Here is a 12,300-nt window from a genome sequence, read left to right as displayed (position 1 = left end):
TCTCTCTCTCTCTCTCTCTCTCTCTCTCTCTCTCTCTCTCTCTCTCTCTCTCTCTCTCTCTCTCTCTCTCTCTCTCTCTCTCTCTCTCTCTCTCTCTCTCTCTCTCTCTCTCTCTCTCACTATACTAATATCTCCCTTAACCTACAAAGGACATGCTGGCCCGCGCGAACCGCATCAAATCCACCCAACCTACCCCCACAAACCACATCACCTTTCTCAAGGCCAACATCACGTCCATCCCCCTTCCCTCAGACACAGCAAATTGCATCATCTCGAACTGCGTTATTAACCCCGTCCAGCATGGAGACAAGCCCCCCGTCTTTCGCGAGATCTTGTCAGATACGAAGGTACTCGGTGGTACGATGTGGAAGGATCTAAAAGATTCCAGGTGGAGCATGAACATGGGCACCCCGGTGCACAGACCACATACTTTGTGTATATCAACAAGAACAATCATCCTCTTCGAAGGACAGAGGAGAGGAAGAGAAAAAAATGCATTCTTCCCATTCATGGATGACTAAAAACAGTGTTTTCTAACAGATTTATCGTTTCCTAAAACCTGGTGGGTGGGTTGCCGTGTCGGATATCCTGGCTAAAAAGATGCTGCCCGAAAAGTTGGTAGCGGATATAGCTATATATATGGGGTATATTGCTGGGGCTAGGGAGTTGGGTAAGTATAAGAGGTGGTCAAATGGGGTGGACTCACTGGTAAGTTTCTCTGTGGTGTCAAATCGGTAATGAGGCAAGAAAAAAGTCAGTGCACCCCCTGTCCGCCACCCTTTTCCCCATACAAACGGGTAAAAACTCACTGTTTTTAGAACGCAATTAAAAATCGAATAAAAATCGCAAAAATATACGGTAAGCGGGGATATAAAACCTAAAAGTGGAAATATATTATAATAATTTATACTATATTCTATATGTAACGTGGTTCATAAGCGAGTGGGACACACAAGCGAGTAAGATACGCGTTGCGATATCGCGGCACTTTTTTTTCGCGACTAATTGCTCAACCAAAAAATATATTAATAAAAAACAACGAAAGCCGGGTAATTATTGCCTTTTAAATTTTGCAATTTAACCCGAAACTAAACATCCAAGCCGCTGCAAAAATTTATTTGGTCGCGAAATCGACTTTCGTTTAGCGTAAAAGTGGTTAATTTGCTTAATGCGATAATACGCCCAATTGCCGGAAATTAACGAATTCCGAAAAAAAGGCTTTTATTAAATACATATTCGGGTTAAATTCCCGTGCATTCCCTCCCCGGCTTTTTAATATTAAAAATATGGCTAATTAATTGTTTGCTGAACGCAACGCGGGCGCCGTCGGTAAAAATTGGGTTGCGAATTTTGTTAAACGCCGCGTAAAGCTCGGCACGCGCTAAATTCGAAAGTACGATTACCAAAAGGCCAAATACGAAAATCCCAAGCTCGTTTTTGCCTGGTTCGATTTTATACGGAACATTATAGCCAAATATAGCATCCTAAATGACGATATCTACAATTTCGACGAAACCGGTTTCTGTCACAGTGCAACACTTAGGTTCTGTATAAAGAAACTGTTGTTGCGCGAGGAGAAGAGAGAAAGGTCCTCTGGCTATTCGGTAGCGGGAGGCCGTCTATATACAAGGGTTGGTGGTGGTTTGGGCGTGGGCTAGGGTTCGCTCCGTGACAATACCCCAACCTAAAACCGCAGTTGTCCTCAACTGCAGATTTAATGGTGGTCACGTGTGGTCGTGAAGGTCTCGCGACCACCTTGGACGCGCCGCGCCAGTTCCTCGGTGGGGAGGGAGCTATTCAACCCTCTGGTTAAGTCCAACATCCGATGCACGCGCGTGTCTGTGCTCGCTTAACTCGGGGTTCATGGCAGCTCCAGCACGCAATGAGATGGTGTTCGTCGCCAGGGGCGACAGCAGGCGAGAGGGGCTGGCAGCTCATGTATTCTTACCTCCTAGGGCCGGTACGGCACTACCGGTTTTTTCATACTATTTTCACAAACCGCTTGGAAACCGGTTTCTAGATCTGTGCAGGGGGTTCTTGGCCCCTGCAAAAACACCGATAAATATAGCAGTAAACCCGCCAGAAGTAGCTTTTTGACCAGGCCAACGAGGCCCGTAAATGTTGCCCCTGTAGCCCACGTGTAACCCTTGATCTGGCTCGAGGCCGGCCGCCGGATATAGAGTAAAGGAGATCCGCATCAAGTCGAGGGAGTAGGGGCAAACAACTCGCTGATTTCAAGCGCAATTCACGTCCGTTCTGTGCACCAACTATATCGTTGAGCTCGTCTTTTTCTGCTTTATCTAATGGCTACTTCACTTGCCGCCTCCCGGGCCCTGTACCAACGCCAGGTCAGGCATCTTTTCGTACTTTATCTGCACGTTATTGCCGCCTACTGCATGGCCGGCTCCCCCAGGGGCAACGGAGGCGTACGAACCGTGCATACGACGATCTTTTCCGGCGGCACCTTTCTCCAATACTGGCTAAGGCCGGCGGCCGCCAGGGCCTTCCCGGAGCTCTTCCGGGTCAACCAAAGTACCTTCCGGGCTCTCTACGACTTGCTGATCACGCACACCCAACTGGCGGGCTCAAAACACGTCTCTAGCCATGAGAAAGTAGCCTCTTTTTTATATATCTGTGGGCAGGATGCCTCGCTCCGGGCAGCGGCCCATCTTTTTGGCCGCAGTCCAGACACAACGCGGCGCAACTTTCACGAGGTTCTCCGCGCCATGATGCGCCTCCACGTTGCGTTTGTGACGTTGCCAGACGTTTCCGACGTCGTTTGGCCCGATTGCAGGCGTCAGGAAGTCCAGGAGGCCTTTGCCGGGTGCTTGGGAGCCGTCGACGGGACCTTGATTAATGCCAAAGTTGCTGCGGAGGAGGGAGTCGTGTGGAGGAGTCGGAAGGGGCCCACGGCACAAAACGTCATGGCGGCCGTTGATCACCGCGGGCGGTTCGTTTCTGTAACTGCAGGTATAGAGGGTTTAGTTCACGACTCCCAGGCGTTTAGAGAGGCCCTCGCGCGTGGTTTTGTGGTCCCAGGCGGCTACTACTACGTTGGAGATGCCGGCTTCGGCCTAGGGCAAGGGGTAATAACTCCATACGGTGCGACAAAGTATCACTTACAGGAACAGGGATTTGCAAGGCCGGAAACGCCGGAGGAGCTTTTTAACCTGCACCATGCAAAAATACGGGTGCGGGTTGAGAGGTCTTTCGGTGAGCTTAAAAACCGCTGGAAGATAGTGAGGGGCCCGGGACCAAGCTACTCTATCCGCACACAAATCAGTATCGTGCTGGCTGTTACGGCCCTGCAAAACTTCATCTGGGAGAGGGAATTCAGGGCATCTCCGGCATCCAATCCCGGTTTCAAACCGATTACAAATGCCGGAGGAAATGCACTTGAAAGGTCGCGGGTTTGGAGGGAAGCAGTGGCGCGGGCACAGCAGATCGGCACAACGCAGGCGTCTTGGATCCAGTATAGGACTTGGATAGCGAGGAGGTTGTGGCAGGACTATCAGGTCTATCGGGCTCGTGAGGATACGCAGTAACCTGCGTTTGGACCGCCTCGGCGAGAGGAATCGAGAGAAGTTACGGCTTGTTGATGGAAGCACTGGATCAAGTACAATATTAGTTTGAATTAAGTGGCCGGGCAAAAGGGTGAAGTTATTCCCAGTGTGGCCCTCCGGTGATATCCCACAAAAATTGTAACAAGATGGGCAAGTCTTGGGCGATGAAAAATGATCTGCTCAGCACGCCGTTGCCACCATTGCAATCCCCCCGTCGAAATGAGTCGAATGCTATCTTTTTCGAAAAGAACAGATAAAAAACCAAAGGAGGGCCGGCGACTGAATTAAGGCCCTGTTTCGGATAACTATACCATTACTTTTCCTAATTAGGCAATAAACGCGGTGGCTATACGTTAGCCGAGATTTTATCTGGATCCAGGTGGGTATCGGTTAGGGATTACGTTACAGAGGCGGCACTCGTTGAGCTTTACGGCCAACTTCCGTCGATTGCTTTCCGATGCTTCTGGCGTTTGTTTAAGCCGGGACTGGGTGCATTTTTTTCGCCTGTTTAGGAGCAGTTGAATGCCGTATCCCGCGGCGCAGTTGACGTTGTTTTCATCTATCTACGAGCGAGCGATATTGTAACTGGAAACCTGCCCAGTGGTAATCCCGTGCCGACTTTCCTTTGATTCCCTCCCTCCCTCCCATCAACCCGGAAATCAAAGCTAACAACGCGCCTCAATATCTTCTGCAGATGACGACCTCTACGTACGAAAATACCCTTATTCGAACCGCCTCGATCACGAGAAAATGTCCAGCGCATCACTTTGTACCAGGTCCACTATCAACGGCCGGTCCCCCTCCTCCTTCAGCCACCAGTTGGTTACCATCCCGTCGGACTTGAAGATCCGGATCAACTGCCGCTTTGTGGTGCTTTCCAAAGCGCCCCACGGGCCTTTTTGCAAGTTCCTTGCAGCCAATATCCAAGGCTCGTGCCTTAGGTAGTACCTAAAGGGCGAGGGGGAGGCGTAGAGAAACCTCCTACTTGGAGGGGTTAAGTCCCAGTTAGACCCTGATCCGGCCCTAGCCAGCGTTTGTGCAGCTTTAAGGAGGCGATTACCGACGTGAATTTGGGCTTGGGCTACCGTAAGGTGGCTGGCTTTACCAGGGAAACGTCGCCCGTGGCGCTCCCCGGCTCGCTAACGTGCCGGACCCTCGTCGCTGTCCTCTTCGGCCAAGCGTTGGGCGGCCGTAGCGATCTGTTGCCCCGTCGCCCAACGGCCTGCAAAGGCGGCCTCGTGAAGGTCCGGCCGGAAAAGAGGCCTTCTGCGCATCCAACGAGCGTTGGGCCGCACGGCAAAGAACGCCTCCCAGGCGTAGTCGCTGGCGAGGTACAGGCCCGTTACCGGATCAACGGAAACTCCGGACCTTTTCCCAAAGTCAACCCAGTCCCGGTACTGGCTTTTGAGGCTGTTATACTTGTTTTTAACCCTGTTAAACCACCGGATAAAGGGCCAACGAGTCGACGGTGTCATCGCCGCGATTTTTAAGCACTTGGAAAGCCAGGAAGTTATCGCCGGATTCATCATCCCTTGGCGGCCCGACTCCGCAAGGCTTTCGAGGAAGGTCAAAAGCTGATCAACAGACCAGTCGTTGCGTTTCCCGGCCTCCTGGGAGGCCTGGGACGTCCTCTCTAACGTCGCCTAGCTCAGTTGAGAGTCCAGCACGTCGGAAAAAGCGTCGGTAGGTGCTGGAGAGTCCCTGGGGAAGAGGCCCGCGATTCAAAGGGGTCAACAAAGTCGTTGTTGTTATTAATATCCGGACTGCTGGAGGAACAGATGGAGGTCCCTAACGTGATTACGGTGGCCTGGGTGGCCGGCAACGCCTCGGCCGGATCAAAAGTCTCCTCCGGATTAAAGGCCGGGGGATCCGAAGGAGGTTCGGATTGGGCCCGATTCTGGCTCCCCCGGTGCCGGCGTTGAAGGCGGAGGGACCGGTAAGAAGGCATGGTGTCGGATATAAAGTAAGTAGTAGGTAGTAAACTTGGGCTGGATTGGTGCTTGCCTTGCTTCTAACTAGACTGCCAGTGACTTGCACTTATATACCACAGTAATCTCTGGCTTTTGGGCTTTCCAATAAGCTTAACCCCGTCCCTAAACGCCTTCTGGATCCCTTGCAACGTGAGGTTATCGTGGCTTGTTTTTACTCTTAACTACTGTTATTGTTATTTTTGGGAATAGCTTTTATTTTAATCGTCTGTGTCCGTTGTTTTTTATAAACGGACGTTGCACCGGGCTTTTAAATGCTAAGTCAATGCACCCCCTGTCCGCCCACCCCCCCTGTCCGCCCACTCTGTAAGTCCACAACATAAAATCTTCTAAAGTACTCCCGCCCTTTTATTTCTATCAATTTTGATCCGTTTTTTTTTACTTTTTGCTGCATTTTAATGCCCAAATGCCGGAAAAACAATATACAAAAAAAAACGTCAAACGGGCCTTCGCTGCGGTGCAAGCGAAAGGCGAAATCCAACGGGCTACCCGGCTTTATAAAATACCGGTATTAACCTTTAAGGGCCGTATAAAAAGCGCTTTACTTATTTAACAATTACAAAAAATATATTAACGGATATTTTTTAAGCAAAAAAAGTGCATAGCTAATTGGATTTTATTACAAAACTTTTTAAAGCTTTTACCAACGCACGCGGAAATTTGGTTTTTTGCAAAAAAAATATTCCGGTTTAAAGGTAATTTTTAACCTTTCGGAAAGCATTAAATTCGTGCTTTTTTAAACCGTTATTCGAAAATCCAAACCGGAAAATTAAAGCGCATAAAAAACGCACGCGTTTAAAAGGTTATTATTGCAACGATAACGAAATGGTAGCAGCGTTTGCAAACACCGGAAATGGCCCGGATTAAACCGGAAAATACGTACAACGCCAACGAAAAAAGCTTGCAAAAAGGTAAAACCGGTAACGGGCTTGTTTTAAGCTTTGCTGGCATACGGCCTTTACAACGCAAAAAGCTTGGGTTACGCACTTAAACTTCGTTTATCGAATGCATTTCGGTTACGGGGGTATTATTGCTTCCTTTTATTATTTTTAAAGGAAAAAGCGTGCAAAAGCAATGGTTTTTTACAAATTTGGCCCTTTTCCGAAAGTGGAAATTTACCGTTATAAATAACGGTTAAACCACGAATCCTACGGGCTTAAAATGGCTGCAAAAGGTGTTTTTCCCACGCACCCAACCCTTTACCTTTAAGCTCCGTTTCCTAATTTTAAATAAGCACGGATCGCACGTTACTAAAGAATTTATGGCTTTTTGCTTTTAAAACAACGTTTTCCTTTTATATTTGCCCGTTTATATTTCCCACGTACTGCAACCTTTCGATTTATCGATTTTTAACCCTTTAAAACAGGCTTACCGCTAAAAAATCGGGTTTTAAGCTTTATTTATTTGCTTAACAATGGTAAAAAAGCGTTAATTTTTAACGGTTTATGCTTACGCACGATTACTAGCCTTTATTGCTTTTAATATAAAAGCGGGGTAACGGGCGGCCGGCTTTTGGCTTTGCAATATAACCAAACCTTTTATAAACCGCTTTGTTTTTAATAACTTTAGCTTAAACGGCCGGCAATCCGGAATTTAACAATTTGCAAAGGATAACAAGGCCAAACAACGTTTAACAATTGTTTCCCAAATATCCCAAGTACTTTAAAAAACCTTTAAGCGATCGAAAAAGTTGGCCGTTTAAATTAGCTTTATTAAAGCCCGGATCTTTGCAAGCTTTACAATACGGTTTTTTTTTAAAAAGCTACAAAAAGGCTACGAAACGCGCGAATACAATTTGGTTACCGCTTTGCAAAAAATTAAACGGTTAAAGGCCCAATTAAAAGCATAAAAACCTCGCAAAAAAAAAAAGTGGCTTTTAATCCCAACGAAGCTTTTGTGGATATTCGCTAAATTGTTGCAACGAAAGGGCAAGATTTGGAAAAAATAAATAGTGCGTTTAAAAGCCCGGACGATTTTAATCAGGAATTAACTTTGTTTTGCATCGAAGTGGCTTAAATAAAGGTAAAAATTTGCAATTGAATGTAGTAAGTTTGGTGTTGATCGGATCCTACAGAGTGGGCGGACAGGGGGGGTGGGCGGACAGGGGGTGCACTGACTTACACCATGAAAAAACGGGCCCAAACAGGGCCAAAGATACATGATTTGGCACAGGGCTACCCCGGGCCTTGTCTCCACGTCGAGAAATAAGCTTATTCTAGGTCCACAAACCGGTAAGGGTGCCAAAAAACTTGAAAACCGTTAGTGCCGTACCGGCCCCTAGAATAACATCGCGAACTTGCTGCGTGGGCCCACCGACTTCGAATGTGGGGTGTTAAACGGCAAGGTAGCGCACGGCTCGACCGTAGCCATCGTAAGCTCCGGTCCCTATCGGCCTGGCAATTACTTTAAATAGTAAGGGTATGCCCAAAATACAAAATAAAATCGGCGTCTAGCATACAAACCATAGGATAGCAACTTAAATGGTCCTAAAAGAAATCACCATTTAGCGATACAATTTAAGCGTTTAACAAAAGTCCTGAAAGCCTCTCAGCCAATATGGTTATGGTTCCATTCACTCGAGGCTTAATAATTTCGGCTCTTCCGCGATCCATTGACAGCGCGGTTAACCAGCAGTCCCGCCATTGCCGCCTTGGCGGCGAGCCATTTGTTACTGCTTCCGCGTTTATCGATTATCGTCTCCACTGCCGCGGCGCCTGCGGCCGCCTCCACGGGGCCAACCAACTGCTCGCCATCAGCTCGCGCAGCCCTGCGCGATCTAGGTGTTTCCGGCCCTCCGGTAGCGCTCTAGCCGCGTGCTGCCAGCTGCTAGCACCGATATCCAGACATTGGCGGTGGCGCTGCTGCTGCCGCCGGTCAGATTGCGCATGCCTTTCTTGTGACCGCGAATTGACCGACCGGCCCTCGCGGCCGAAATGACGGTGTGGCTTGCCATTTTTATCGAAATAATCGTCGTCGGGATACTCGCAGTTGTATTGCTCATCCACCCTAAGAGGAGTCCCTGATACTAAACCAGACCCTCCTCCCCGAATCTCCGTCGCAGCAGCAACCATGGGCGCCGCACCGCCCAGCGGCAGCGACGGCGGCGCGGCCATAGTCGCCCAGTACGGCGAGACCAAGCGCGGCCTAAGTTCCCGCCACGTCTAGCTCATGGCCATCGGCGGCTCGATTGGAACGGGACTTTGTAAGCTAACCACCCCTTTCCCGGAGACTCCCCCACGCGCTTCCCCCGCGATATGGGGTACCGTTTATTTGGGGCGCCGCGCCGGTAGCCGGTTAAAGCTTTTTGTGGCTTTGATTTGCTAACGAAAAATTACTTCCGAACAGGGATCGGAATCGGCGAAATGCTTACCAAGGCTGGACCGCTGTCGCTCGTTTTTGGCTACACGTTTTGGGGACTTTTTTACATTTGGCCGTTTAACTTGTGCGTTGCCGAAATGTGTGCTTACTTGCCGATCCGCGGCTCCATTTTCGAATTCGCGAGCAGCTTTGTTAACCCAGCTTTTGGCATTGCCATGGGCTGGATATACTTTTTCGCCGGCTTTATGCTCGTTTGTACCGAGTATTTTGCTATCGCTACCGTTATTTGGTATTGGGACTCCAGCACGAATCCCGCCGCGTGGATCGCCGTTGCCACATTTTCGTGCACTATTGTTAACGTGGTTGCCGTTAAATGGTACGGCGAGGCCGAATTTATTATAGCGTTTACAAAAGTTTTGCTTTTTTTTGCCTTTATTTTAATTACCGTTATTACTATAACCGGCGGTAACCCGCAAAGCAACGCTTACGGATTTCGCAATTGGGGCAACGGCAACTTTATCCATTTTTACCGCGCTGAAAGCGCTACCAGTAATTTTTTGGGCTGGTAAAAGGTTGTTCTTTACGCCGGATTTACCATTGCGGGCCCCGATATAATCGCGCTTGCGGCTGGCGAAATCCAAAACCCGCGCTATACTATCCCGCGCGTTGCTAATCTTGTTTTTTACCGCCTGGTTGGATTTTACGTTATTGGCGTCCTTTGCGTTGGTATTATTTGCAGCTCCGTTAACCCAAGCCTTTTCGATGCCATTAAAAACAAAAAGCCTGGTGCCTTTTCGAGCCTTTGGGTGGTTGGCATTAAGCGCGTGGGCATTAGCGTTTTTCCCCACGTTATTAACGCCACCATTATGCTATCAGGGTGGTTGTGCAGTAACGCTTACCTTTATTCAGCCAGCCGCACGCTGTACGGTTTGGCGCGCGACAACCAGGCGCCCAAATTTTTCCTTAAATGCATGTTACAGTCAGACCTCTGCTCCTAAGGTAAGGCACCAAAGGAGTACTAAGCAGTAACACGTGACTTGACAGGTTGAGGGGATTTACAAGGTAACTTGGGTGCGGTTTGAATGCTTGCTCCAAGGGTTGCTTGGAAGCTAACTAGAGATTGATTGATGCCGAAGCCCAATCAAAAACTACTTAAGACAGTAAGAAACCCTCCTTCTTTTATACCCCGGCCTCCTGGCCTGTAGGAGTTGATATATTGGATATGTCCATATCCTTCATATTAGAGTTGGGCAGTTGATATGTAACCGAGGCTTATATCACCAAAAGTGATATGTGCCTTCCTAACATATTACCTTATCTGGTTACGTAACTTGGGGATGACCCCGCTTCCTGGCCTCTTGTGAGGCCGTTACCTGTAACCACTGCCAACCCTTTTGTTGGTCCGTAACAAAACGCTAACGATTTTTTTAAAGTAACGCTTAAACGTTATTGCAATTTCCGCTAAAAATTAAATACAAATTGGGGGTTTTTATTGGATATAATGGTTTTGGGGGTGCCGTATTAACGGTATATTATTAATAAGTAAGCGTTTGTTAAATTGCCCGCGTTAATAGTATTTATTGAAATATAATGCTTTATTTTTGTTAATTTGTCCATTATTACCAAAATATTGGTGTAAATAATACCCCGGCGTTTACACGGCGGTAACGGGCCAATAAAATCCATTAACAAATTCGCCCATGGTTTAAACGGGATTGGCAGCGGTTAAAATAGCCCGTTAAAAAAATGCTTCCTTTTTTTAACCATTTTGCAAAAGTAATAGCCCCGGATAAAAATGCTAACGTTTTGGAAAAGTTTTGGCCAAAAATATAATTTTTGCAAAAAGTTATATATTTTGCTTTTTTTTGCGTAACCGCTAAGTGGTAAATTATGCATTTTATGCAATATTTGCAATTAAAAAGCGTTGTTTAAAAGGATAAATAACCTTTTTTTAACGTAAATACGTTTTCGAATTGCTTGGCAATTGGTTTTAGCAATTTTAAACGTTTTGCGCAAAAAAGCGGGGAAATAACGGATATTCGGGTTAGCAAAGCATTGTAATAAATTTTGGCAAAATTTGGACGCGGCGTAAATTCCGTTAATAAATGCGTTAATAAGTTCGGAAATATCCAATTGGTACAAAAAAAAATATTGGAATTGCGCCGGCGTTTTTTCCGTTTACCGTTTCGAAAGGAAAAGGATTTTGTATTTATTAACGAAGCGATTGTTTGTAGCAACATTACGGGGCGCCGGTTTAACGCCAAAAGGTCGAAAAAAAGCGTTTGGCATAATAACTATTTTTTTTAGCTTGTATACAATTTGGAATTTAAAATTGCTAAAAAATTCAAACCAGCGTATTTACCATTAGTTAAACAATTTAGTAATAGCAAAAAACTGTAAATTTTTATGGTTTGTGTAAAGAGGATTTGGAAGTGGAGTCCTTTGTTTGCGGATTTCCAAACGGCATAAAACTGAACTTTAATAATTATTAAAAGGTAAGTTAAATTAAAATGTTGTATTTAAATTTAAAAAGGAAAAAATTTTGCTAAAAAAAAAGAACGGATTTAACCTTTTTATATAAAGGATAAAAAAGCTTTGGTAACTTTGTGCACAAATTATGGATTTGTGCATGGGAATTACATAAATTCCGTGCATGCGTTTATTTGGTAAATTTTAATACCGATTATTTTTTTTTTCCAAAACGCATGCATGGTAAAAAAAAAAAGGAAATTTGCGGTTTAAATGCGCAATAATAAATAATTTGCTAAATTAGTAATTTGGTTAACATGTAAAAAAAAAATGTTTGTCCAAATTGCTTTGCCGAATTCGGGTTGTTGCTGGATAATAAACGTGCATGGAATTTTGGTAAATTATAAAAAATCCAGTTCCGGGGCTCCGGGATCGTTAAATTAAAGGTTGTAAGCTTTTGGAATCGTAATAAATTAAATAAAAGGTTTTTATGGTGTTTGGGAATGGGTGCGTTAAAGGCGAAGGTGGAAGTTAACGGATAAAAGCCGGTAAGCCTTTATTTAACCCGTTAATCGTTAATCCAATTACTTTAATTTTTTCCTTTTATAACTTTATTTTTTAGGCCGATTTAATTGGTTACGTGCGTTTCGGAATCGTTATTTGCAGCTCGTGCGCTCGTTGTATCGTCGTTTTGTTGGAACTTATTAAATGGGCGCATGCACGGGATCCATGGGATCCCCATGCACAAATCCACGATTTGTGCACAAAGCCACCAAAGCTCCTTTGTCCCTTATATAAAAAGGTTGGATCCGTTTTTCTTTTTTAGCAAAATTCTTTTTTTTTAAACCTAAATACAACATTTTAACTTAACTTACTTTTTAATAATTATTAAAATTTAGTTTTATGCCGTTTAAAAATCCGCGAGCAAAAGATTCCACCCCCAAATCCTCTTTATACGTTTT

The 12,300-nt window shown here is 45.9% G+C and overlaps 4 protein-coding genes across 4 annotated transcripts; 3 read left to right on the top strand and 1 right to left on the bottom strand.

Annotated features, from left to right (window-relative positions):
* Nucleotides 1–300: 300 nt before the first annotated feature.
* Nucleotides 301–829, top strand: GGTG_05146 (hypothetical protein; the record flags this gene model as incomplete). Its single annotated transcript, XM_009222945.1, has 3 exons — nt 301–357; nt 541–670; nt 819–829. 3 exons carry the CDS (start codon nt 301–303, stop codon nt 827–829), a joined length of 198 nt encoding a protein of 65 aa, XP_009221209.1.
* A 1,474-nt stretch (nt 830–2,303) lies between these two features.
* GGTG_05145 (hypothetical protein) lies at nt 2,304–3,545 on the top strand (the record flags this gene model as incomplete). Its single annotated transcript, XM_009222944.1, has 1 exon — nt 2,304–3,545. One exon carries the CDS (start codon nt 2,304–2,306, stop codon nt 3,543–3,545), a length of 1,242 nt encoding a protein of 413 aa, XP_009221208.1.
* A 1,157-nt stretch (nt 3,546–4,702) lies between these two features.
* On the bottom strand, nt 4,703–5,511 carry GGTG_05144 (hypothetical protein; the record flags this gene model as incomplete). The annotated part of the gene is made up of 2 exons (XM_009222943.1): nt 4,703–5,206; nt 5,365–5,511. 2 exons carry the CDS (start codon nt 5,509–5,511, stop codon nt 4,703–4,705), a joined length of 651 nt encoding a protein of 216 aa, XP_009221207.1.
* Nucleotides 5,512–8,620: 3,109 nt separating this feature from the next.
* GGTG_05143 (hypothetical protein) lies at nt 8,621–9,438 on the top strand (the record flags this gene model as incomplete). The annotated part of the gene is made up of 3 exons (XM_009222942.1): nt 8,621–8,699; nt 8,897–9,245; nt 9,420–9,438. 3 exons carry the CDS (start codon nt 8,621–8,623, stop codon nt 9,436–9,438), a joined length of 447 nt encoding a protein of 148 aa, XP_009221206.1.
* Nucleotides 9,439–12,300: the final 2,862 nt, after the last annotated feature.

The sequence above is a fragment of the Gaeumannomyces tritici genome, assembly GCF_000145635.1.
Source record: "Gaeumannomyces tritici R3-111a-1 unplaced genomic scaffold supercont2.3, whole genome shotgun sequence".
NCBI lineage: Eukaryota > Fungi > Ascomycota > Sordariomycetes > Magnaporthales > Magnaporthaceae > Gaeumannomyces > Gaeumannomyces tritici.
This window is presented reverse-complemented; position numbering and strand designations above follow the sequence as displayed.